This window comes from Aedes aegypti, chromosome 3 (assembly GCF_002204515.2).
Source record: "Aedes aegypti strain LVP_AGWG chromosome 3, AaegL5.0 Primary Assembly, whole genome shotgun sequence".
Lineage (NCBI taxonomy): Eukaryota > Metazoa > Arthropoda > Insecta > Diptera > Culicidae > Aedes > Aedes aegypti.
Window position 1 is genome coordinate 375,815,409 of NC_035109.1, and position 27,329 is coordinate 375,842,737.

The 27,329-nt window shown below is 35.7% G+C and overlaps 1 protein-coding gene across 1 annotated transcript in view; it reads right to left on the minus strand.

Annotated features, from left to right (window-relative positions):
* The window catches only part of LOC110678273 (solute carrier family 26 member 10-like), a 44,266-nt gene that overhangs the window by 14,136 nt on the left and 2,801 nt on the right, over positions 1 to 27,329 (minus strand). Inside the window, 1 exon segment of the mRNA XM_021850896.1 lies at positions 7,569 to 8,460. Coding sequence (XP_021706588.1) covers positions 7,569 to 8,267 — 699 coding nt within the window. The 5' untranslated portion in view covers positions 8,268 to 8,460.

Here is a 27,329-nt window from a genome sequence, read left to right on the forward strand (position 1 = left end):
CGCGAAACTTAACAGCTGAGAAGCAGGCTCTATCGCAGTTTGGACGTAATGCCAATACTCAGGAGTATCAATTTGAGATTTAAAAATCTGGCGGCCATCTTGGCTTTATGAAATCGCAAAATCAGTTGAAAGATTTTTTAGCATCTTAGTTGAATGATTTGTTTACCATTTTAGTCTCCGTTGAAAAAACAATGAGATTATTTATTTCTTATCTTACCTAAGCTGTTCAATTTATGCTTCATTCCAATCAACGGTTTGAGACCAAATAAACGAAAGCATGAATGCCATTCCGAAGATTCAAAGATATGCCGAAGATCCAATCTGGTACAAAATATGCATTATAAAAGAAAATTCATATGTAAATCCATTTTTTATAACGAATTAAGCTGAAAAGCAGGCTCTGTTCCAGTAAAAATGAAACGCCAGGAAAATAAAGAACAAGAAGAGTAAGCATTACGGTAGCCTTAAAACTCAACGAGTGAAAAACTCATGCATTCATTTATTTTAAGTAGTAAAAATCAAAATGGCGTCAAAATCCAAGATGGCCACCTGATTTTTTCACTTTAATTAAAACTCTTATTCTTCACTCGACTCGAAGAAAACACCAACTATTGAAAATTTGTTTTTTTTTTTGTTGGACAACTAGGGCAAGCTTGTAATGCCATTTACTCTACCCAAACGTATATGGTTGCATGTAGAGAAAGAAGCAGGTCCAGATGTGTTGGTGCTGAAGCAGTGCTTGATTGAGATGTAGATGAATTTGTTGAAGAGCCATATAACACTTATGACGTATGCTAATAATGTTTTCCTTGTAGTAAAAACACGTGTTCTAGTTGCGAATATCTCCTTTTACGGATTACGTAACCTCCTTTATTATACTACACTGAAAATTGTTTCGAAATCCAAATCAGTTTTCAATAATAATGCAAAGAGAGCAACGATGAACGCAAGCATGCCTAAATGAAACATCACTGGTAAATGTCCATGTATAAAACGCTTATTCTAGAACAGGAGTGATTCCAAGCAACAGCACCAAAATTTGGTGAATTTTTTAATTGATTTTTTTCTATTGAGCTGAAACTATGCACAGTTTTCCAGTTCCATCTAAATCGGCATTTTCCGATATCAAATCTTCAAGTTGAGTCACGACTAACTTTTCAAAAGGGTGTATGTGAAAATGGTTCAAAAATATTCAAAAAGCTGCACAGCAAAAACGGTTCGTTCGATTGTTAGACAACTAAAGAAACAAAGTTAGACAACTAAATAAAGATTCCAAAAAAAATACACACAGTAAAAAAAAATTTTTTTTTGCATTAAAAAACATAATTTTTGACACAAAAACTCAAATATCTCAAAACCCTATCGGAATACCAACGTAATTTTTTTAGGGAAAACGGTCCATTATATTAGCTATCTACCATAAAAATTTGGTGATGGTAAACCAAACATGTCACAATTTTCACATTTAGTAGAAAAAAAAAATTTTTTTCGGTGTAAATTATTACGGGAACCGCAGTTTGTTGCTGATTTTATTGTTAAGGGCCTTGCGTGAATTAAACAAGTCGTTTTCATGTATTCATTAGTATTATGTATATTATATGTATAAATATTATGTATATGTATAAATATTATATGTATATGTATATATGTATAAATTAAAATGAATTAACAGATTACACGAAAATATTTTTTTTTTACCAGGATATTATTTTTTAGAGTATGATCGATGAGTTTCTAAATGTTATATATAAACTTTAAAAGTTTTGGATTTGGGTATACTAGTACTTATTTATTTATTTATTGTTATTCAATTTTTTTGCAAGACAGTTATTTTTGAATTGTTTTGCCTCTTTTGCTGTATTTCTATTGGTTTTGAACTCATCCACGAGCTTGGCAGCATCGACAAAATCAATAATTTTTCTTTCCTTGTCGTGGCTAGATTCGAGAACCTTTCCTTCATATTCATAATTACCTCATCGTAGTCTGTATTTTCCACATCCTCAGGTCCTAATTTGAAGAGGTTTCTTCGTACAGCTTCTTTGATTTCACGGTATTTTTTCTCGGGATAATTGACGTAACCCATCTTCGTCCATTTAATCGGAGTCACTTTTATTCCAGCTATCCCTTCGTTGAAGCGTTCGATGTTGACCTTCTGGATGCACTCATCTTCTGATTGATTTGTTGAAACAGATGTCGCTGGTACCGTGGCAAGACTATCTGCACTTGGTACTTCTGGTAACTCCTCAGTTGTTGTCGGTGCATCTAGTAATTCCTCAGTTGTTGTTGTTTTCGAACTTCCTGCAACCTGATCCACCGATGATGTACAGATTGCCCGTTTGTCAACGTTTAAACGGCAGGACGTACAAATGCGTAAATTTGTATTCAATGTAGACATTGGAGCATAACCAGCCGCTTTCAGTTTATCTATGGTGCTTTCGGTGAGATTTCGTAGCTCTTTCGAACTCTTTTTTTTCTGCAAACGGCCTGCAACAGTTGAGAAAGCGACTACTCATGTTGCTCGTTAGATTTTAATAAACAAAATCACTTTTAAGTTTTTACTGACTAGTTTGGTGTCGTTTGCTTGACTGAAGAAAAATTTTACAATTAAATCTTTTATAACCATAGTGGTAGTATATTTTTAGCTTTTTCGTGAGTATGTTCATGGTATGTACCTATCATGTTTTTGATGTTGTTGAAGTTACTCGCTTTCTCCCAAATATGATTAACAAAGTCTATTCTCTACCAAGGCGGGTCTATACCCAGGTGTAATCAGATTTTAACTTTGTGGAGAAAACCAGCGCCGAGAAAACCGATCTGCTTTACGTATACTAGATCACCTGGGTATAGACCCGCCTTGTTCTCTACGAGGTAAACTTTTTGCAGGTAAACTAGTCGTATACCTGTATAGAAAACTTTTTTTGTAGCTTTTGTCTTCAATATTAGATTTCTTATAGGTTTCTTTTATCAAAAGGTTTCAACACTATTGAGAGAATTTTTCTTCAGTTACATACAATAAAAAATATGACACTATCAAGACTTTAGATCACAACACTGGATCGCGTCTAACTTTCCAATAGATGCTATAATAGTTATGAATAATTAAATAAAATATCATGAAAACAACTTGTTAACCTCATGTGGTACCCTTAACAAAAAATTCAGCAACAAACTGCGGTCCTAAAAAAAATTAACAATGAAAAAAAAAAATTTCACTCACTCACACAAGTGTCAAATTTGTGAAATATTTGAAATGTCATAACTTTTTTGTTTATTGGCTTACCATCACCAAATTTTTATGGTAGATAGCTAATATAATTGGACCGCTAATATAATGGACTTGTTTTCCCGTTGGTATTCCGATAGGGTTTTGAGATATTTGAGTTTTTGTGACAAAAATGATGTTTTTTAATGCAAAAAAAAAATTTTTTTTTACTGTGTGTATTTTTTTTTGGAATCTTTATTTAGTTGTCTAACTTTGTTTGCTGTTTTTGCTGTGCAGCTTTTTGAATATTTTTGAACCATTTTCACATACACCCTTTTGAAAAGTTAGTCGTGACTCAACTTGAAGATTTGATATCGGAAAATGACGATTTAGATGGAACTGAAAAACTGTGCAAAGTTTCAGATATTTTTGAAATGGTCGATCAGAATCGACTTGCATGCCTCCGTGGAATCCCTCAGGAGCGAAAACTATTGGTCGAATAAAATAGGCAAACTTCAGTGAGCTGATCATTTACTGCGAATGCCGGAAGAAAAAGTTGCATCAATCAAGGTGACGGTCAGCTATCCCGTGGAAGCGTATGATCATTCTGTTATTTGAAGTTTGCCTTCGATTCATCTTCACATTATGGAGTGGATTAAGTTAAGTCAGTTGTAAATATTTCTAATTATAACAACGGTAACAATTTTATACTAGTTGAGAACAGTTTGGCCAGCTTTTTGAGCATTTTTGAGGGTTTTTCAGTGCTATTGCAGAATTTTAATAAGGATTATATTGAAATTTATAGTAAAAAACTTCAAATCAGGATTTCTTGAGATTCCTCCTAGGTATTTTTTTAAAAATCGGTCCAATGGTGTAGAATGACCTCAGGAATCGAGCCCTGCGCTCAGATTTGATGGACATTTTTTTTTCTTAATACCGGTCTATTGGGGAACCGTATTTATGCTCAGTCTCATAATGTACAACCCTTATTGAAAAAATATAAGAAAATCCAAGTGAAAAAGGATAGGAATACTCATAATTACAGTTGATTCCCTTTTTTACTGTAGGTCAGTGATAACCAAACTGAGACCCGCGGGTCGCATGTGACTCGGTAAGGTTTTGTGCAGTCCGCGATTTAATTTTAAAGGTGTGACCTGCATGTTGTAGTTTCTTTCATAACGTTCCTTGTGTTCTTGAAATATGGTAAAATTTTTACGTACTTCTATATCGATTCGTTGAATGATTACACTGCGGAACACGTTTTTGTCTCAAGCACCAAAATACCGCTATTCACTCAATTAAGGTTTGCTAAATCCATTGCCGTTATCAAAAATATCAAAGCACGTCTAGTTTTTGAAATATTGGTTGTTGAAAATGCAAAAATTGACTATTTTAGTCAACTTGCATGCAAGTTTGTCAGCTTGTAAGGCAATTTATTTGCTTAATGTATCACAGAATTCAAACTTTGTGTGTGTAACAATACGTATCGGCAAAGTTTAAAATATTTTCGATGCGAATTTTTGATGGTTTAAAAGTGTATTGTCTTTTTTCATATCAGAGAAACGAAGAATTTTATATGGAGACAGCAAACATGTCGAAAAAATCGGTTTAACAGAAATTTAATCGCGTAATTTTATCCAAATTCAATCTAAAATGAAAATTCAAGTGCAAAATAGCATGCTTAGTGGATTAGATCACGACAAATTTTGATAAGTTATACTTTAAATTTTATGTGAACATCAATAAAATCAGTGTTTTATACAACTTTGGCGACCTGTATCTAAAAATTGTGACGTGCTGAAACATTTCTGAAAATGGTATCAGATTCAGCAGCCCCAAATCTACTCGAGAAACATAATTTGGTCCTTGAGACACGCAAACATGTCATTTTTGTTACGCTGTGTTATCAGGAATTAAAAGGTAACTAGTAGAATTTTTTAGTTTATGGGCAAGTCTAAAGTATCTTCAAGCCTTGTGTTTTACCTAAATTTTTAAAAATACTACGGAAGGTTGGATATGTTCTTAAAATCAAATGTTATCAAGTCACGCTACTCTTCAAATAATATTTTCTACGGAAACGAAGGAAGAACTATGATACCTTGGAATAATTGGAATCTTCGGAAACCTGATTTAAAGTTTTTGGCAAATCTGGGTGTATGGCCCGCGCCATATTCTGAGGGCAACATGATGACTTGCATAGTTAGTCTGGTTGGGAAACACTACTGGTTTTCGAATTTGGGGTAAAATTGAACAGCTAAAATTTAAAAAAATGATATGAAGAGATCGATAACAGTAGCCAAAATAGTGCTATGTCGCTCAAAGTAATAATACTTAGTTCTCACTTCAAATATGCAGTCAAAATAAGAAATGAATTGAACAAGAATTTTCAAAAGTTCTTATTTTGAGATCTAAAAGAACCGTTTTTACTGATTTTTAATCGGTTGCTCACTGGAAGTGACCAATGAATCATGTTTTCAGTGCAGAGCTGATTGGTACACTAGATTTGTGCTTTTAAAAGTTCGAGGTATGACTTCCATTGATTTTCACACTATGCGTTCCTATTCGCAAACAGAAAATTAAATCTAAACCTTGAAGCCTGAATTTTATACCATCCTGGTACGTGTTGTATATTACATATACTGTGATAGCTAAGTCAGTTGACCTAACACACATTACTCTGAGCCAAATAAAAAAGACTTCAGTCTTATCAGAAACGTACAACTATACGGGTCTTTATTCTATGCTAATTCTATCACGGTAGTTGACTATTAACTAAGTACGGTTAAACGTTATAACATAGTATGTTACTACTATACATTTCTCTAAGCTCATTACTCAATTAAAAACTTAGTATACAAAAGTGGCGACGAGGCTAAAAACGAGTGAATTTAGCGTGCACAACATCGGCTCCATTGTTCCTACACAACAACGGTTATGAGGACGCTGCTGTTACATTCAACAACCAAAAGAGTTTCTACAATAGCTCTTCATATCAGTGATTTAGCTTCTCACCTGGAGTGAAAAAAAACTGGAAAAACTGCCATTTGAACATCAGCCGAAAACTATAATCACATTAAGAACCTTAGTGGCGGTGATTGAATGACCTTTTTCTGTGTACCTAAAGTGCATCTTATTAGGAGGATATAAATAACATAGAAATCAAAGGTTTCTGTGGTGGAAGTGGAGACAATGGTCTCGATTTGCAAGAGCGATTTTCATATTCGGTGTCGAACTGGCATGAATAAGTTTTTACTGAGTAGGAGATGTCCAAGTTGTATTACATATGATTGTGCGTATGAGTCCAGCAAAGTTGCTGTAGTTAAATGTGTAAAACCTTATAAAAGAGATCGTGAAGATTTTTTGACGTGGGATAAGGTCCCAAATAAGGATAAGCGAATTCAAATAAAATAAACAAATCCTATCAAAATTATAAGGCCACAGCAGTAGACAAAAATAAAATACATACACCGAATGAAGTGTTGACTTATTTCAAAGGATTTCGTAATTTGCAGTATATAGGAGATTGGTGTTTTATGACACATATTAGGATATTATGTTATTTTAAATTGATTATGTTGCAAGGATTTCCATTTCAAAACTTCTGTGTGTATTGCATTAGCAGGCAATGTCCTAGGTGTTTTTCAATGTCAATAACGAATGCAATACGATGCAGCATGTGTGATGTTTTCGATTATCATGAATGTAGTAGTATAAATATACATACAGTTTTATACATTTTTATCATACGAATTTGTTCCACGATCAAGAGCATGATGATGTCGCTAATATTAATGAACAGTATCAGAAAGTTAAGGGGGCAAAGGCCATACATATTAACGAGAAATATTCTGAATAATGGAAGAACAAATGAATGACACAAAAGTTGTTCACTAGCATTCCCATATTGGAAGTGATTCCAATGGGTGACTCCACACAAGAAAAAATGAACTTGATATACGATCAGCGTAGGAATTTGAAATTTCGTAATAGTTCATCGTCAAGTTGTTTATCATTGTTATTTCAGCTTAAAACTGTTCTGATTAGATTATAAGGAATATCGAAATTATCGGAGTACTGTCAGTATCTTTGAAAAGGGAAAGAACTGTTGTATATTACATATACTGTGATAGCTAAGTCAGTTGACCTAACACACATTACTCTGAGCCAAATAAAAAAGACTTCAGTCTTATCAGAAACGTACAACTAAACGGGTCTTTATTCTATGCTAATTCTATCACGGTAGTTGACTATTAACTAAGTACGGTTAAACGTTATAACATAGTATGTTACTACTATACATTTCTCTAAGCTCATTACTCAATTAAAAACTTAGTATACAAAAGTACGTACAAAAACTTTTACTCACCTGCATTATCCCGACGATGAAGCATACTGCCGACGCTACTTCTATCGGTCCCACAGTACCACCCCCGCCATTTTCACTTCCGATCCCAACTATCGTATCGTTCAACACCTTCGACCCACTTCCCTCATTGGAATACTTGACCACCAATTTCCCCACCATAATCGACACCACCGCGAACGTGCCCATCGAGTTGTGCCTCGAGGTGCCCAACACAAAATACACCAACACCGGAAAGAACGCCATATAGATTCCCACTATCGGGGGCACATTGGCCAACAACGCGTACCCCATGCCCTGGGGAATGTGCATCACGGCCACCGTACATCCACTGATCAAATCTGACGCAAAGTCCCTCTTCAAGGAATACTCCGACAACCAGCCCACAATGGGGAACACACTTCGGGCACACCTCTGCGCACTCCACCCCTTGACACTGTCCAGCGCTTCTCGGACCACTTTCCGCTTGGGTTCACTGTAACGCATCTCGTGGTTGAGTTCTTCCTGCTGGTACAGGGGTCTTGCAACGGCCACCGGAGGCAACGCCGTAGTTATGGCCTTTTCCGATTTGATGCCCTCGTCGACCAGATCCCGGTAGAATCCATGATTGGTGACCCCTTGATCAGTGTCCACCCCCACCAGGTCGGACCCATTATACTGCTGCGAAGGGTCATCGTTTCCTCCGCTTCTGCTGTCTGGCATCGTGGCGCGCGTTGTTCGTCTTCGTTCTTCGTTCGTATGAGAGATCCTTTCTTCGCGCCGGTTCACATGCGACTGAGCGAGATCGCATCCGCGGGGGGCTGTTTTGAGGGTGCGATTATTATTTGCCAACTGGGGGAGCTATTAAGATATACTGGGGCCGACGACGCGATGCTCTAAGGCATTTATGGGGAGGCTGTAAGTGGAAGAAAACAAGGCATTACTGTCGTGACAATTGCCGCTTAGATACGCGTTGCAGTTCCGTTAGCAGGAAATAATGTGCAATGTTGTTGTCTTTCGTCGCTATTTGTAAGAGAGTTTGCAAGATTCTGCAAATGAGCATAACATTTTCTAGAGAGTCTGAAACCTGTTGTTTAGGACATTCAAAATGTCACAAACTTAACCAGATATGAACTGATCCTAATTCCTGTATGGAATGCATCGAGAATTCTTCCAGAGATTCTTCAAGGATACTTCAGAGAATTTTCCTAGGATTTTTTACAATAATTGCTCCCTAGATTATAGCTACAAAAAATATCTATCAACACCTCTAAAGTTTCCGGATAAAAAATGCAATAGACTCCTTCAGAAATTATTATAAACATCCTCCAGGCATTCGTCCTTGGATTCTTAAAAAAAAACTATATGTTTGATCAGATATTTTCAAAAGAATCTTGTCTTCCGATAATCCACCTGGGGAAGCCTAAACTTCATTAGCGGTAAACGCGCAGCTACTCAGCAAAACCAAGCTGCTTGACCAAGGGCTTGACTCTCACCAGTCGAGGATCTTTTCTCAGAAATTTTCTCGAGACTTTCCAGGGCATTGTACCTTCTTACCTGCCCCACGACATACACATACAATAATGGCTAATTGGCAAAGAAAGCTCTTAATTAAAAACTGTGGAATTGCTCATAAGTACATTAATATAAGAAGCAAGCTCCATCTAAGTCGGGACGTTATGCTCATTCACTGAACACTAAGCTGGCTCTGACCCAGTTGAGATGTAATGTCAAATGGAAGAAGAAAAAGAATCTGCTTAAGGTTCCTCCAAGAATTTCTGAAAGGACTCTCCTTTAATTTCTTTCTTAGAACTTCTGAGATTTTTTATTCGGATTCCTCTATTAGTCATTTGATGACCGCATAGATTGGACTGGATGATATTTTGACCTTGCACGATTTTTCCTCCTTCTCTGAAACTCTATCTAGACTTTGTTGAATTCTCCGAAATGTTTAAATTTAAATTCTCCAAAATTTGCCGAAGCAATTATAAATAAAAATTCTATGGGAATTACTTCAGAAATTCCTTGAATATTTTTTCTCAGTTTTCAAACTGGATTTTTTCAAAAAATTATCCAAGAGTTCTCGATTCTTAGAACTACAGTCAACTCTCCCTTACTCAATATTGCGTATCTCGATATCGATTGAGAGAACCATGGTATAAGTTGGTTTTCATGGCTAACTAGATAGTTCCTTGGATCGCATTTGCACTGGTTCAGTGTCCTATTACTCAACACCTTCCTAACTTGGTGGTCCCTTTAATATCGAGTTATAGAGAGTTGACTATATCATATTTTAAGATTTCTTCCTTACAGATTAATTTCAGAGATTTAATTAGGGTCATTGATCAAGAAATTAATTCCTGGCGGAATTGGTACGTGTTCTTGTGCCTGCATAGATTCATCAAACATTTCTTCCAGGAATATAACATGCAAATTCTGAATTCCTGAAACTTTCTTTAAAAGTATCACTTTTGTTAAGTGTATAGTAGTACCTGTATTCGCCACCCTAAAGAAAAGCTATTTTTATTAATCAATCTAAGCCTTTTGAATACTGCCAATATGTTAAGCGCAAGCTTGCCACCCATGTTTAACACGAAAAACATAAGAGCTGATCAAAAATCCTGTTTTTGTATTTGAAACTGGTACTATGGCGAATTTCTGCATACGTATCGATTGGTTCATGTTTCAACATTGAATTAAGAACAAATAAATTGTGTTTGGGCTATAAATAAATATATTTCGAACAGAATTTAATGAATTGTGTACGGTAAACGGCATTGAATATCTCCAGGCGTTTAACGTTATATGAAAATATCTGACCATAATTACAAAAATGGTTCCAATCCGTACAAATGCATTTCTCTAAGAGATTTAAAACCGAATTAAAGTTGAACTATCTAGTTATACTACTAGGCTATCAAAGATAAGTGTCGAACTCTTTAAAATATCATCAAATGGTGATAGAATGGTGATATAAAGCCTCAAATTTTCTCGATTTCAATGAAAAAAGCTCTGACATTAAGTGTCATTCTATTACTTTTTACAATAGCATTCGCGTAGTCCGCAGCTGACAAGAAAAGCGCTAAAAAAATCCGATTTTTACCAAAGTAAATACGACAGCTGATATCCATGGAGCGAAATGTCATTTTTACTTGCCGAAAAATTGAGCGGAACGTTGGTGCTTGCTTCGAGTCGAGTGAAGAATAAGAGCATGAAGTAAAATCTGGTGGCCATCTTTGATTTTGACGCCATCTTGTTTTCAAGAAGTAGAAAAAGTTTTTCAGCTTGTTAGTACTCAACATGTTGAGTTTCGAGGCTACCAGAAAAAACAGGTTACACGGAAAAAACGTTTTACCTAATTTTTGAGTTGACTTTACCCAAAATTAGGTATATCGATTATTCTCTCAACCCAAAATCTCTCGGTATTCTCTCTCTTCCCCACCAATGTTGTCAAAAATAGAGAGAGCTGCGCCAACCCAAGGGCGGTAGTTAGGCCCAATAAGCCGAATTTGGGTAAAATGCATTATTCTCAAGCTTGGGTTGAAGAAACTCAATTTTGCGTTAAGGTGAAGATGAATCGAAGCCAAACTTCATATTTTCAAGAGCACGGATCTGGAGAACCAATCATCCGTTTAATCTGAAAACTTAATCGATTAGTCACTAGCTGGTGATGACCAATCGATTAGGTTTTCGGCTCAAACGGATGTGTGGTTTTCCAGATCCGTGCTCTTGAAAATTTGAACTTTGGCTTCAATTTATATTCACCTTAAATCAAACCAAATTTAAGTACATTTTTCTTATGGATTTAAAGGCAAAGTACCTAAAGGAGGCCTTGTAAATTTTGCCAAATTTGGGTTATTGGGCTCAACTACGGTTTTGCGTTGAAACAACTCAGGTTTGAGTAGATCTGCGTTGTCGTGTACGTATAATCTTCTTCTTATTCTTCCTTTTCCTGGCATTACGTCCCTACTGGATCGGAGCCTGCTACTCAGATACAAAAACAAGTGATTGAATAGGAATTTCATTTTATATCTCGTTCTTAATAACAGAATGATTCCTCGATAAATCTTAGAATTCAGGAATAGTGAATAAATGAATTCAATAAATTAAAACCACCTAAAACTACTCAACTAACAATCAGTGTAGATGTAAACATTCTTCAAGCTTTCTTTATACGGTTTTATGCTGAGTGAATGCACTGTACATATGAGCGAAAGCGTCAAAGTCCTATCCTTTTACCAACAAATCTGGCGTATCTATTCAGCTATTTTTAAGCTGTTGTTTAAGCTGTGCTTTATCTGGACTTTTATAGGACAAGTAGCTGTGTAACATCTTTGGAAGGCGCTTTTCTACCATTTCGCAACTGATAATGATATGGTTTCACTGAATTATTATCGATTATATATTATTTTCAAGCTGTTTCACAGCTTTCGGAACTCAATTCGTAAGTATCTGAATTTAATGTTACCAACGTTACACAATCAAAGTATTGGCAACCGCTTGGGATCAAACTCACGATCTCCGCATCCACAAGTCACGACGCTGTCCTTGCTGCCACCACAGCATATATCGAAACATAAAAAGCTGAGCCATAAAGTATCGATTGAATTGCCGCCCAACATACATGTGAGAAAAGAGAGAAATGCTGAGAAGCAGCCTTTGTTCCAATGTATACGTAATGCCACTACTCAGGAGTATCTTTTTGCGGCTGAAAAATCGGGCGGCCATCTTGGAATTCGACGCCATCTTGATTTTAAACAGTTGAATGAATTGTTTCCTTTCTTAGCGCTCATCATGTTGAATTATGAGGCCTTCGTTGAAAAAACAATCAGATTCTTTCATTCTTATCTTATCTCAACGGTTCAACTGATCGTTCATTTCAATCAATTATTTGAGACCAAATAAATGTAAAAATGAATGCTGTTCCTGAACTCGAACATACGCCGAAGATTAATTCTGATATCAAATATGTATTATAAATGTTTGTTCCTATGGAATTATCTATTTTTATGACTAGTTAAGCTGAGATTGTTCCTCTGTTTCAGTAGGGACGTAAAGCCAAGAACAAAAAGAATTGCGAGAATTGCTCAAGATATTTCTCCTTTCCTACCCTTACTCAGACTTTGAGAAGCTCATAGCACTTATAGAGTTATAGATCTGCCCATAACTCCTTATCCGAGTGGTTAGAGTCTGCGGCTATAAAGCAAAGCGTGTGGCAGGTACGAAGATACTCTATGCCCTGGGAATCGAGAAAATTTCCTTTACGAAAAGATCCTCGACCAGTGGGATTCGAACCCACGACCCTCAGCATGGTCAAGCTGAATAGCTGCGCGTTTACCGCTACGGCTATCTGGGCCCCTCCATGCTGAAGGTGTCTGGGTTCGATTACCGGTCGGTCCAGGATCTTTTCGTAATGGAAATTTCTTCGACTTCCCTGGGTATAGAGTATAATAGTTCCTGCCACACGATATACAAATGCGAAAATGGCAACTTGGCAAAGAAAGCTCTCAGTTAATAACTGTGGAAGTGTTCATAACTTTGGAAGTGTTCAGGCTCTGTCCCACTGAAGACGTAATTCCAAGAAGAAGAGGAAGAAGAAAAACTTCCCATAACTGCATATTTGTAACATTCGACAAAAGTAGGCATTGAGTAAATGGAGTACCAAGTGTGCTTTTTTTGTCAGTATGAGAAGAAACAAAAACATCAAAAAAAATTCTGGGTACTCAGCAATACTTTTAAGAAGTTGAAATTTTGTACGACTCATAATGCAGATTGTACGAATAGACAGAAAATAATTCTGATCAAAATTCCATTACCTCTAAATTATGAGGTCCATCCCGACCAGTGGATTACAACAAAATTGTATCACAATTATATCAAGATTTGTTACAAATTACAATTTCTGTTTCATTTTTGTTAGAAGCACTTTGTGTTGATGGAGGAAATTATTACATAATAAAAACAAAATCAGTTATAATAACAAAGGCTGCTTCAAATTTGTTTCACTTTATAGCATAATTATAACACTATTTGTTATAATCAATCTTACAGCGATTGCTTATGAGTGCGCGCTTTCATTCATGTAAAGAAAATAGCAAATTATGTTATAATTCAATTAAGGAAAATAACAAAATGAGTTAAATTTTTGTTTGAATTATAACACAGTTTGTTTCAATTTTGTTTAGTGTAGAAGAAATTATTTTATAATTTATTTAGTTATTTTAACTTCAACCAGCCAAAATTTTATTTTAACCAGCCAAAATTATAACATATTTTGTTACAGAGAACGCGCTAACTGAGCAACTTAATCTGTTATAACTCTGTTGTAATCCACTGATCGGGATGTATAACCTCAATGTGACTGTTATGCGATTACGATTAGCAATGTGACAAAACAACTTGGAATTTTTATGGAATTTTCTAGAACAATCTTACAGATTTTATTAAGTTGGTAGAAAGCATTGATGATTTAATGACGCTCAGCGGTGTCAACTCAAAATCGCCAAAAAAGTCGAATGTGACAAATATGCAGTTATGGGCAGAGAAGTATATTGAATATTGGTTTTGATTCTACACGATTACCCATAATGTCATTAACCCGAATGCCATCGCCCCAAAGTCCAGTAACCCGAAAGACCCATAACCCCCGAATAATTTCACTTTAAGTAATTGTACACTCAACACCCCGAAAAATTCGGGGAGATGTTACGTTTGGGGTTGTGGAATTCGGGGTGACGACATTAGGAAAATGGTGTGTAATCATTGGTTTTCTTGGTCCCTAGAACCGCAGTTGCACTAATATTACATTCTTTAACATTTGAAGTTTTTGCTCTCCAATGCTTAAATAATAAAAATTGTTCACACAAAATTTGAAATGATTCAGAAAAAAATTGGCTGTAAACGCGCCATTTGATGTTTATATGAAAATTATATGGGCTTTCCTTAACCGAGTGGTTAGAGTCCGCGGCTACTAAGCAAAGCCATGCTGAAGTTATCTGGGTTCGATTCCCGGTCGGTCCAGGATCTTTTCGCAAGGGAAATTTCCTTGACTTCCCTTGGCATGAAGTATCATCGTACCTGCATCACAATATACGAATGCGAAAATGGCAACTTTGGCAATGAAGCTCTCAGTTAATAACTGTGGAAGTGCTCATAAGAATCTGAGAAGCCTTCTCTGTCCCAGTGAGGACGTAATGCCAAAAAGAAGAAAAAGAATGGAAATTACTATGGAAAAAACAAACCGTTTTTGTTCAGTCCTCTAACTGGTCGTCGTAAAAATCTATGGAAAAATGAAAAAAAAAAACTCTTCTCATGTGAAATATTCCCAGCTACAACTTTGCCCAAGATCACATTTTGATAGGACATAGCCAAAGCTCAAATTTTCAAGAGCACACATCCAGAAAACTAAACAGTCGTTCAAACTGAAAACTTAATGGATTGGTTACATGCTGGTGATGACCAATCGATCAAGTTTTCAGCTTGAACGAATGTTTAGTTCTTAGATTTGTGCTCTTGAAAATTTGAGGCTTGGCTTCGATGCATCACAAGTATAATTTATTATTATTGATTACAAAGTTTAATTCACTGAGATGATCATTCAATTGCTTTCAGAGCAACACTGCTTTTTTGCGAACATAGTAGCCTGGATTACTTTGATCTATTTTCCATAGTAATCTATATCTATATATAAATAAAAATGGAATGGTGTTTGTATGTCACGAAATGGCTTACAAACGGGTCAACGGATTTGAATGATTCTTTCTCAGTTTTGTTCGTCAAGGGTTCCGACGTGTTTGTGTGTATAAAAATCCCAGGATATTCACCGGGAAAGTTGAAAAAACGAGCGCCAACGAAACTGTCATTTTATATAGGACGATCATAAGCGTTTTTCAACAGCCTACTTGATGGCAAGACGAAGTTTGCCGGGACCACTAGTCTTTAAATAAATATCAAATCGCGTGTGCACAATCAATTTTTTTTCGAATCATTTCAAACTTTTGGACGATACCATTTACTATAATAACAATCGTTCAAACAGAAGGGAGCCAAAATTTCAAAACTTGCATCACTATAATGGTCTATCGAAGATCAAGGTAAGTTGACTCTACAATGTTAGACGAAACTTCTTTTATAAGTACAGACATTAATCAAATTATTGCAAACATCTAAAATCTCGCATGCATCTGACAAAAAAAACATCACGTGCCACAGAATGGTGCCTACAGTAGTGCATGGTTTCCAAAGCCGGCTTAAAAATTGTCCTCTCTGGATGGATACATCCAGAAGCGCTAGAAGGAAACATATGACGAGCAAGTGGCAGTGAGAAATTTATTGCACGTGGAGATAAAACACAACCATCCAAATGTAGCTAAGTGCCTGCTACTGACATTGAGCAACAACGGGATTGGGATGTGTCACTTGAACTCGGGCTGTTATTGTTACCCGGCGTTGCTGTAATATTGTTGACAATTAGATACGGCACAAATGATGGTGCTGAAATCGGGCAAACATGGAAGTAAGGCATTTTTTTGAATTCAGTCTTTTACAACAATTGCTGTGTTGTAAAAGCGAATGTAAAAATAGACGTGTACGACTTGAAGGCTAACGAAATGCTATAATACAAAGCTTTTTTCGCTTATCAGAGATAATTCTGTACATATTCAATGTTGGATCGTTTGAAAATAGCTTTTACAGAAAAAATGTGGATTCTCAGAAGCAAAGATACCCTGAGTGGACTCTCCTGGCCAAGAAGTATCGTCAGCCCAGTGGTTCAATTCCCTGTAGGTTCAGGACTTTTCGTAAATGGAATATTGTCGATTCCCAGGCCATAGGTATATCCATACCTACCACACGATATACACATGCGAAAATGATCAATTGGCAAAGAAAGCTCTCAGTTAACAACTGTGGAAGTGATCATAAAAGCTGAGAAGCTAGGCTTCGTCCCAGTTGGGATGTAAAGCCGGAAAAAAAGAAGGAGAGATGAAACAAGAATTAAAATTTGCATTTCAGTCAGCAGTAAGTAGGTACTAGACCTGTGCGCCGCCGCGCCACACCGCCGCCGCCGATCCATTTTACGTTACGCCGACGCCGAATGAGGCATCGGCGGCGCGCCATACGCTGATCAGCACTTCGCCGCCGATTTTGTTTTTTCACGCCGATAAATAATTCGGCTTGTAAAATTTGATAATTTAATTAAAAAATGCTCTACAAAATAATTCAATGTTGCTTAAGGAATTCCTATAGGGATTCTTAAAGAAATTCATCAGAGAATTTATCCAACAATTCCTATATGTATTTCTCTAAGGACTTCAGGAATTCATCAACTCCATCTGGAAACCTTTCAGAGATTCTTTAGGGATTTATCCTGGAATACATACACGGATTTCTCCTTGAACTCTTTCAGAGTTTCTTGTTCGAATTCTTTTAAAGATTACTTTAGAATGTTTATAAGACCTGCAATTACTCTAAGAATGCGTCAGTAACCACTCAATGGATCTCAAAAGAATCCTCGATAAACATCAGTTGAATTTTTTCCAAGAGTTCCTCTAAGACACTACCAAGGAATCTTTATAGGAGGTCTTTCAAATATTCTTCAAATAATTGAAGCAGGTATATACCCAGAAATTATTGCAAAGAAGTTTTTCAAAATTTTCTCTCAAATGTTTGTTTAGGGAATCCTCCAGTGAGTTTTTCCTAAAAAAAATATTAATATTTCTAAGATTCCTCTGTCGTTTCTTGAAGAACGGTTTAGAGATTGTTTCTCCATTCCTTCTCGGATTTTTTTTTCGAGGATCTGTGAGAATTCTTTAAAATATTCTCTCATAAATTACTTTAGAGATTTACCCTCGTCTTTTTTTTTTGAAAACAATCGTGTTATAAAAGATAATCCAGGGATCTCCTAAACAAAATCTTGCAGGAATTCTTCTATAAACCTACAAAAAGAACCCTTCCGGAAGTTCTACATATGTTTCTGCACTCATTCCTCCAATTATCTATATAAGTAACACGTCAGAAATTTCGTTAGTAATTACTTCGAACGTTGTCATAGAGATTCATCGAGAAATTATTGCAAGGATTTCTTCAAGAATTCTAGAAGCGAACTGCAATTTCTCAAAGGATTACATAGATATATGCTACCTACGTTTCTTCATCGCATTAACGAATATGTAGGGATTACTCTTGAAATGTATTCAGAACATTCTCAATCGAATCTCCATAAATCAAATCAAAGTTTCTCCATAAATTTTCACATGGTTCTTCTCCATCGACTTCTCCTGGAATTCCACCGAAAATACTTCTTCGACTTTATCCGTCAAATGCTCATCTAATTTTTTTTTCCAAGGAAAATACTTTAAAGGTTGTTCCAGGATTATCTAGTAAATTCTCCAGGATACTGTAATATCAAAAAATCAAATCAAAAATCAATTTTTTTTTCAGAATAGGGTCCTAAAGCCCTGTCCCAATTTTAGTAACAAACGCTTAAATTTAGGCCAAAAACACATGTTCACTCAATTTTTTAGTGCTTTTCATTTATTTAAGTACAAAAAACATTTTTTTTGTGTTTTTACAGATTTTGTCACACCCCTTGGTTTGAACTCAAATGTTGGGTGTATTTTGTTTTCCGTGTCCCTTCCGAAATGTCACATAGGAACAACCCCAGTGTTAAAACTAAAACCCCTGTGGTATTTTTGTCGACTAAGCGAACGTCAAACATGATCTCAAGTGTCAAGGTTCATTTATGGATCCAATTTTTAAATTAAAGTTTAAATATTATATATCCGTTATTTGAGCGGGAAAAATTGCTAAAGTAGTTGCAGCAACATGCTTTTTCGTGTTAGTAAATGAAAACAAGATTTCATTAAACATTTCAGGACCCTATTGTTTCCAGCTAATTCACAAATTTCTTCATCTTTTACGTGCATAAGCCAAATATCGCCTATGTAAATCTGTTCAAAAATAATCATAATGCACTAGTTCATAAATTTCTCCACATTAATCCTTCAAAAAAAGTGAATCTTCTAAAAATACTTTCTCTAATAGTTTTTCCAAGTATTCTTCAAGTTTTTTTTTTCAACAGGAAATTTAACCCTCTAATACCCAACCCCGCCTTTAGACGGGGTACACTTTGGAATTTTGTGTATTTTTTCGTAGCTCGGAAATCAAAATGATTTTATTTTTGGCTTATACCTTGACTCATAACACGCATATAAGAAAAGTTTTTTATGACTTTTGATACTTTTTTGTATTTTCAGAAATTGTTTGAAAAATTGCATTCTTATATAACCTACAAATGCCTGGGCTTCATTTAACGTGTAATATAAAAAATCGTACCTTTTATATTTTTCTACGATTAACCTATCACAAACGAAGAGCCTGGTGGTATTAAAAATTATTTCAAACCTGTTTTTCCGTTAGTTACACGGAAAATAAAATACGCTCCGAAAAAAAATAAAAATTTAATATTTTTCAAAATACCGTAACAATTAAAATTTTTATTATTGCCAAAAATCAACAACTAGAAAAAAGCTAGGGATGTTCAAAAATAAAAATTATAAAAATCAAAAACCAAAATTTAAAAATTTGCAAATAAAAATAAATAAATGCCCAAAACGTGTTTAGAACGATTTTAGATAACGAAAAATAATACTTAAATCGAAAATAAAAATTTGGGTATTAGAGGGTTAATAAAAAATCTTGTTTGCATCTTTTTTAACTAAACAAAATATTCATTTAACAGCCACTCCAAGAACTACTCAAACCATGGATGGATACTTAATTATACTTCTTTAGGTAATACTCCTGAAGATCTACCAGCAAATGCTCAATACGTTTCTTCAGGGGTTCGTTCAAAACATCTCTAGGGATTCTGCGACGATTTTCTTCAACATATGGACTAAGGATTCATCTCAAAACTCTTTCGGTAGCACTTACAATGATGCTCATAAGATTTTTTTCTTGTATCTCTGAAGAGGCTCCTCCTAAATTTGATTTTTTTACATGATTACTTAGAGAATTCTTCAAACATTCGTGTAAGAACTTTTCGAAGAGTTCTCCCAAAAGTCTAGCAAAAAATTTCCAAACATTCTTCTTATACAAGTTTTCCAATAAATCATATACATTTTTCTGTGGTAATTTCTCTAAATATTCTTCCGAGATTCTTTCTAATTCTTCGAATATTTTTCCTGGTTCTTAATTATTTTCTCAAGGATTCGTCTACGAAATATTTTTAGATTTTGTCCGAAGATAAATATCAATGATTTTTTAAAGTCTATTTGGTTAATATCCCATCATGGAATGTTTCAGGAATTTTCTACCAAGACTATTTTCATAAGTTTTCTTGAAAGGATTTCCCCATATTTTTTTTTTGAAAGGATTTCAACATCACTTTCATCATAAAGTTTTTTTAGGGTCTGTTGCAAATATTTCTTCAGAGATTTTTAATGATTCGAGAGAAGCGAATATGGGATATCAATTTCAATCGCTGTATTAGATATATGAATTATTGTGATGGTGCATAAACTGTTACATAGTTTTCATTGTAGTTTGTATTCATGTTCCCAAATTTATCTAGCGCTAAACGCGATTTCAAATTTTCGGTATGATCTTAGGTGTTGGGTTGTGAATTCGAATCTCAACGCTTGATATTTTTTTAAATTTTCTCGACATTTCAGGGCATAGAGTATTCCTTAGCCTAATGGCAATGTCCGCCATGCCGAAGAAGTCTGAGTTCGGTCCCCGGCCAGTTCTGGATTTTTTTTTCGTTTAGGAAATGTACATGCCTTCCTTGGGTATAAAGTATCATCGAAACAGCCACACGAAACACTAATACGAAAATGGCAAAGAAAGCTCTCAGTTCATAATTGTGAAAGTGCTTGAAGAAAAACAAGCTAAGAAGTAGGCTCTATCCCATTAGGAACGTAATGCCGGAAAAAAGAACATAAATTAAAACATTTTGATGTCCAATTTTTTCCACGCCGTTGTACGCCGCCGTCGCCGCCGCCGAAGCTTGTTAACGGCGTGACGCCGATGACGCCGCCGCCGCCGGTACAAAAATGCCCTCACGCCGCCGCCAATTGAAAATATTTCGGCGCACAGGTCTAGTAGGTACTTCAATGAAAAATACCTTAATCACAACATAAACTTCAAATGCCACCAAAACAACTTTTTCTTCGTTCTCCGATGCACGGAAATGAGAGGAGCCTCAGATTCAAATGTGGTCACAGTTATCTGTTCCGCTTCGATCATATAGGGCTTCCTGCAATGACGTTGTTCGAACTTGCTTACGGTGGATCGAACTGGCTCCGAATCGATCGTCATCGTCAAAGATAACCGATGGAAAGTAGGTGGGAGTGATCGAAAAATGATCTCCCTCCCTTCCGAACCGATCGTCCTTTGTACGAAACGTTTACTGTCTGCGGTTATAGCAATAATAACTTTGATTCGATTCGTTTCTGTGCGTACGCTGTAGGGGAGACTGGGTTAGACTTGATTCCCAGGGAAGACTTGATTCCACATTATTTTCTCGAAACCTAAACAATAAAATTATGCAATCTACTACAGATGACACGCAGGCTTCGTCCTTTGGCACAGGCTTCGTTCTGTGTCATCCGCAAACAAGGATTTTTGACATCCCTGATGTAACTCAGGTAAGTCAGATGTGAAAATATTGTATAATATTGGTCCCAAAATGCTGCCTTGAGGTACACTAGCTCTTACAAGAAGTCTTTCAGATTTGGAGTTCTGATAATTTACCTGAAGTGTACGATTCGACAGATAACTTTGAATTATTCTAACAATGTATGTTGGAAAATTGAAGTTTTTAATTCTACAATCAAGCCTTCATGCCAAACAATTTTGAAAGTTTTTTCTATTTCTAGAAGAGAAGAATAGCCTTCAGATTTGTTGGAACGAAACAAATTTGTTACACGTAAAAGTTGATGAATGGTCGAATGTCCATGGCGGAATCAGAACTGTTCATTGTCAAAAATTTAATTTTCATTGATGTGGACCTGTTCAAAATTACCATTTCAAAAAATTTACTGATGAAGGAAAGCAAACTGATTGGACGATAGCTAGAAGCTTCTGCAGGATTTTTGTCGGGTTTCAAAACTGGATTCAACCTTAGCATTTTTCCATTTGGCAGGAAAATATGCCAACTGAAAACATTTGTTAAATAGATCAACTAAGAATGATAAACTTTCTGGAATTTTTTGATGAGGATGTAGAAAATTCCATCAACGCCAGGAGCTTTCATATTTTTGAATTTTTTAACAATAGTTTTCACTTCTTACAAATCAGTCTCCCAGGAATTTTCAAAAACGTTCTCAATCAAGAGAATGTTTTCAAAGTCTGAGTAATTTGATTTTCTATTGGACAAATAAGTCCAAACCGCGTTTCAAACTGTATAGCAAGTTTTTAAACCATTTCGAAATAGTTAGTAATAATTTGTTTTCCTTTTTCAACGTCGGTATTAGCTTCTAAGTTTTTTTTTTCAAAATTTTAGATAATTTCCAAAAGTTTCAAATGTTTGTTTCTCAATTGTGAAAATCGTTTTTTAATTTCTTTCTGCAAATCCTGCTATATAATTTTCATAGCAGGATCGCGAGTGCTTTGAAATGGCCTTCTCCTCACGTTTTCAAGACGGATCAAGAGTTTAAGATCATCGTCTATAATCACGGATTCAAATTTTACTTCAAATTTTGGAATTGCAATGCTCCTGGCTTCAACAATGAAATTTGTTAAAGTTTCAAGAACATTTTCAATATCAAGTTTTGTTTGTAAAGAAATGTTAACATCAAGATTAGAGTCAATATATGTTTCATATAGGATATTCCAGTCGGCTCGAAAATTATTTAAAGTGGAGCTGATAGAATTGAGAATAGCTATAGGGATATTTGAAATGTAACAGAGACATGATAAGAATCAAAATCAGCATGAGTAATCAGTTGGCTACAAAGATGACTAGAGTCGGTTAAGACCAAATCAATCGTAGATGGATTTTTAGAAGAGCAAAAACATGTAGGGCGACCAGGGTATTGAATTGAGAAATACCCTGAAGAGTCAATCAAATATAATTCTGCCGTTGGAATTGCTTTGCGAATAGTTCCATGCATTACAAAAATATTGACTTATTGCGAGTCAATTTCCGCAAGTCATTTTGAAGCAAACTAACTTGCTGTCCAGTGCATTGAAAAGGCAAATAGGCAGGTATGAAAATATATTTACCAAGCTGTATTTCTACAGAAGCCCAAAAAGTTTCAAAAACTTTGGTTTCAAATGACGAAAAATGTTGATGTTTTATACGCCTATGAATGATGATTGCAACTCCCCCACATGCCTCATCAAGTCGATCATTACGATAAACAAAAAGTTTGGATTTCTTTTGTATTTGGAGCTCGTCTTCTTTACCACTCAAAGAACGAGCATTCCAATTTAAAATATTTAATTATTATTTGGATCCATTAGAAAATCGTAATCCAATAACAATTTAATTAGTAAATTTTACTCCAAGGTTATGAACATTACATCAATCGTTTGTTTCAATAGTTCAGTTAGAAAAACAAAATCAGAGGGAAGTGGGTACATTATCTGATGATTTTCCGTTACAATTTTCGGTAGATGAAGAGGCGGAGTTTTTTCCTCTGGCGGCAGGGTTTTTTTCCATTCGATTTGAAACAATTAGAACGGGTACTCATAGTATGTAAAGGGGAGGAGTTCAAATTTCCTGCTACGATGCTACGATATCGGCATAGGATTTTCCTTGGGTAGATCCATTCTAAATTAAAAGATTTGAACGGCTACCCGACGGAATACCATTAGTTTGTGAATGAGCATAATTATACTCCACCTGATGGGTATGATTTCTATTCAAGCGATCGTAAACTGAAAAATGAGCATTATTCGATACTCTAGCAAGGGAAATTCAGGAAACGACCGTTATCGTAACGGATATTACGGTTCATCTGCCTAGCACGAGCCTCGATGACTCGCCTACGCGAAGGGCAAGCCCAAAAGTTTGACTTATGATTGCCCCCTCATATGAACTTATCAGTATCTTCCTTCCCTGGACAGACGTCCTTAGCGTGAGAAGAACCTCCGCAAATCATGCATTTAGCATCCATGCAGCAATTTTTTGTTCCATGACCCCACTTGTGGCACCGACGGCACTGAGTGGGGTTCTGGAAATTCCCTCTAGGTTTCTGAAAACGTCGAACATAAGTCTTGCTTTTTCTAAAGCTTCAACATTATTTAGATCACCGAATAATATTCTTGAGCTATCAAGTATCCCCAGTCTCCTCTAAAACATCTTTGACTGCTGATGAAAACGGGTGAACGAATGCAAAAACTGAATATCCCGTGATGGTGATTGTTGTGCTGTTAATTTGTGTTGATTGACTTTATTGAGAGGCAATATCACGTGACTAACCCGCATCCGAGTGTATTGTTATACATTGCGCAAGGTAAACAACCAAAGCGTGATGATTGCCATTTCTGCGCGCTAAAACTACAATCATCGATTGGAGGTTGTTCATTGCGAGTTTCAATTGGATGCATATTAGTTTTGCCCAATTATCCTGGGACAGAAGCCTCTCAGTTCAACCGTTTTGTGTGCATCTAATTGATTTCAACTACAATCGTTGTTTTGTTCTCGATTTCATGGTTGTTCAGAGAAGTCTTAGGTTGTTTACGAATTGGATGAATCGATGCTTCGCAGTTCAGGAATTTTGTTTTCTTCGGCACAATGAAGCATCGGTATTCAGTTATGAAGGCACCCTACGGTGCCCATCCCGTTCCGAAACCAGTTTTCACTGGCAATTTCGCATCTTCAGATCGCTGCAGCCGTAAACAAATGAAATGCAAAATCCTTTATATCTTCCATTTACGCAAAACACGGGTCACGAGATAAGCTTGAGCGTGAAATTAATTCTTTCCAGTTTGGACCCCCTACCGATTCGCATTCCGCAAGATTATCAAGATCCACCACAGTGTGAAATTAGTATGAAAATATTTTTGAAGACGTTTGTTTTCCTTCTTCCATGTCTTGAACAGCAAACTCAAATTTTTAAAATGTAGGTAATCTACGAAATTTTGAGTAACAAAAATTTTGAAAATAATATTTCTCAATTGAACGCTGGCTCTCAGTTTTTTTTTTAATAGTCTCAAATTTTATAAACGCTTCATATTTGCACTTCAAAAAATTATATAACTTTTCCAAATGATTTGAAGCGTACTAGAATACCATTACGTAACGTGCAATTATATCACAATTCAGGGAAAATTCTGAAACTAGTGATGCATATTAAAAAATACTCAAAAAGTATGTTTGAAAATGTCATGTTAAGGTCGCCTCGTACCGTTCTATGTCACCACTTACCGTGCACACTAGTGCACCATTCACCGTGCGTATAGTTTTCGTCATGATTGAATTTTCTATCTTGAAGAAACGTTGTTGATGGAGCAACTATGTTGCTAGTAGTGTGCGCACTCATTTTTAAGAGTATTCAAATCTTCATTTACTTTAAAAACCATAAAAAGTTTACAAATTGGCTAAATAATTATTTTGGTTTAAAATCGTTATAGGAGGTTTCACTGTATTGTCCAAACCATTTCATATGAACTCAAAAACTAAATATGAAGTAGTTTGATCACGACATAACAATAAATCTAAAATTACCCAATAATTTTATGCTTTTCACACTTATGCACGGTAATAGGAACCATACATATTGAAAGGGGTCCATTCACCGTGCATTTGGGTTTCAACTAAACCACAATTAAAAATTCTAATTTGCTTAAAATTCCATTGCTCACACGATGAAATACATCTTACTAGTACTATCCACAGCGAAAACTTGTTGAAATATTGAAAAATTTGATATCCTAACGTTAAAATGAAAACTGTGAATTTTTGGCGTTTCTACTAAGAGTGTTGAAAAATCTCATTATTAAACAGAATTCCCATGATTTTGACTACAAAAACAAAGTTTTTCAAAATGCATTGTGACAAGAACTATTTAATTTCATCAGTTCTATATTATTTTGCTAACAAAACAATAATTTGAGCAATTTGTTTGAATATTCTGTATGAATCTGTATATGTGCACGGTGAATGGAGGCCGCACGGTGACTGGTGACTTAACGGTATGCAGTTTGAAAGCGCGCACAATTTTAACTCAGGGCTCACTAGTCCACAAAAGCATGAAACTCAAGATTTCGAAAGCTTTCTCCAGCATTCAATTGAAAGCATTTTCCAGATAAATAAAAAAATGTATCAATCTTATAACAAGACAAAATCCTAAAGAAGCTTCTACCAATCGGCGAATCAGCATGCACTTCTCAAACAGTAAACTTTTTGAAAAAGTTATCAACGAAAATTCAATTCTTGCCAATGAACAGTTCGGATTCCGACACGGACATTTATCCACTCAGCCTAATAATTTGTTTTCGCGCACCATCAGAGTGATATACCAGCTTTTGCGTGTTGTTGTCGATATTTATTGCATGTTATGCTGAATTTTCAGTCGAGAATGGATTACCAAGTGGTGAGCTCGTTCCATAGTTGAGATAACACAAATTTGTATCGTGGTAATGTTACACTATTTAACCGTTAAGCAAACTATGGATGGTTCGTCACTATAGTTGTTGGCATGACCTTCTTTTTGTAGAATTTTGAGATGTACGTAACCTTTGGACAGATCGACATTAAAAACGTCGACGCATTTAAAGATAATTTTTCAAAATAATGCTACATGAATCGCATCCCTTTTTTCTGTTTGGAACATAAACCACTGTAACCAATATTAGATCTACTCAGGGGGCTGGCATGATGGCCATATTTTGTTGCCTCTTATCGAACGCAAGCAGTGCTCACCAATACTATTACGCTATAAGCAATGCAGCTGGTGTGAATGTGGGAAAACGAACCTAGGCACACCAAATCTACGTATATTATTCGTTATTATTTCCATTCCAAAGTAAGTTTCATTTCTATTATCGTGAAAAGCACAATGAAGTGTTGTTTTCCTTCTTGCGGTGTCGATTTTCATAATCAGAAGAACAATTATCACGATGAACATTTCGCATCTTAAGTTTCCAACACATACCGATGCGAGGGATCGATGGCTAAATGCCATTGCTAACGCGGATAAAACCACTTATAAGAAAACCGAAGACTTGCAATGCACATTCTCACATACCAGCTTTGCGCAGTTTTTTCTTGTTTGGCGCATTTTGTCCCATTTTCACTCATACGGAAAGTAAACATTCAACAAATATATGAGTGTGCGTGAGAATTGCAACTGGAGTATAAATTTATGCTCCCGATAAGAAGGCACAACAAGACCTGTCAAATACCATATTGAAAAACTATGATGTCATCCCTCTGGATCTACTGCAGTACATCCCGTATGCTTTGTTAAGTGCAAGTCGTGTGACAAAGTAACTATAGTGAAGTGATTACGTGTTCGGTTTTTTCACATGTGTTATTCCAAACTTGATCGCAAGAAAGGATTCTAAATAAATGGTTCCGCTATTTATACCCTTCGAAGAGTGTGGTTAGAACACTCTCCACAGGCGCGCCCCTTTATCAGTCAAAATCGGATCCCTAGATAAAGTCAAAAAATGACACCGATATTGTCCATGCATCAGAATCCTCGTCCTTTTTTTCAAACTAGAGATCTAAATGAATAAAAATTGCAAAAAAAAAAATCGACTCCATTTTTTCTTGTCTCAAGATCATTCTCTGCTACTGGAAAACCGAGATTTCTACTTCTTCTTCTGCTT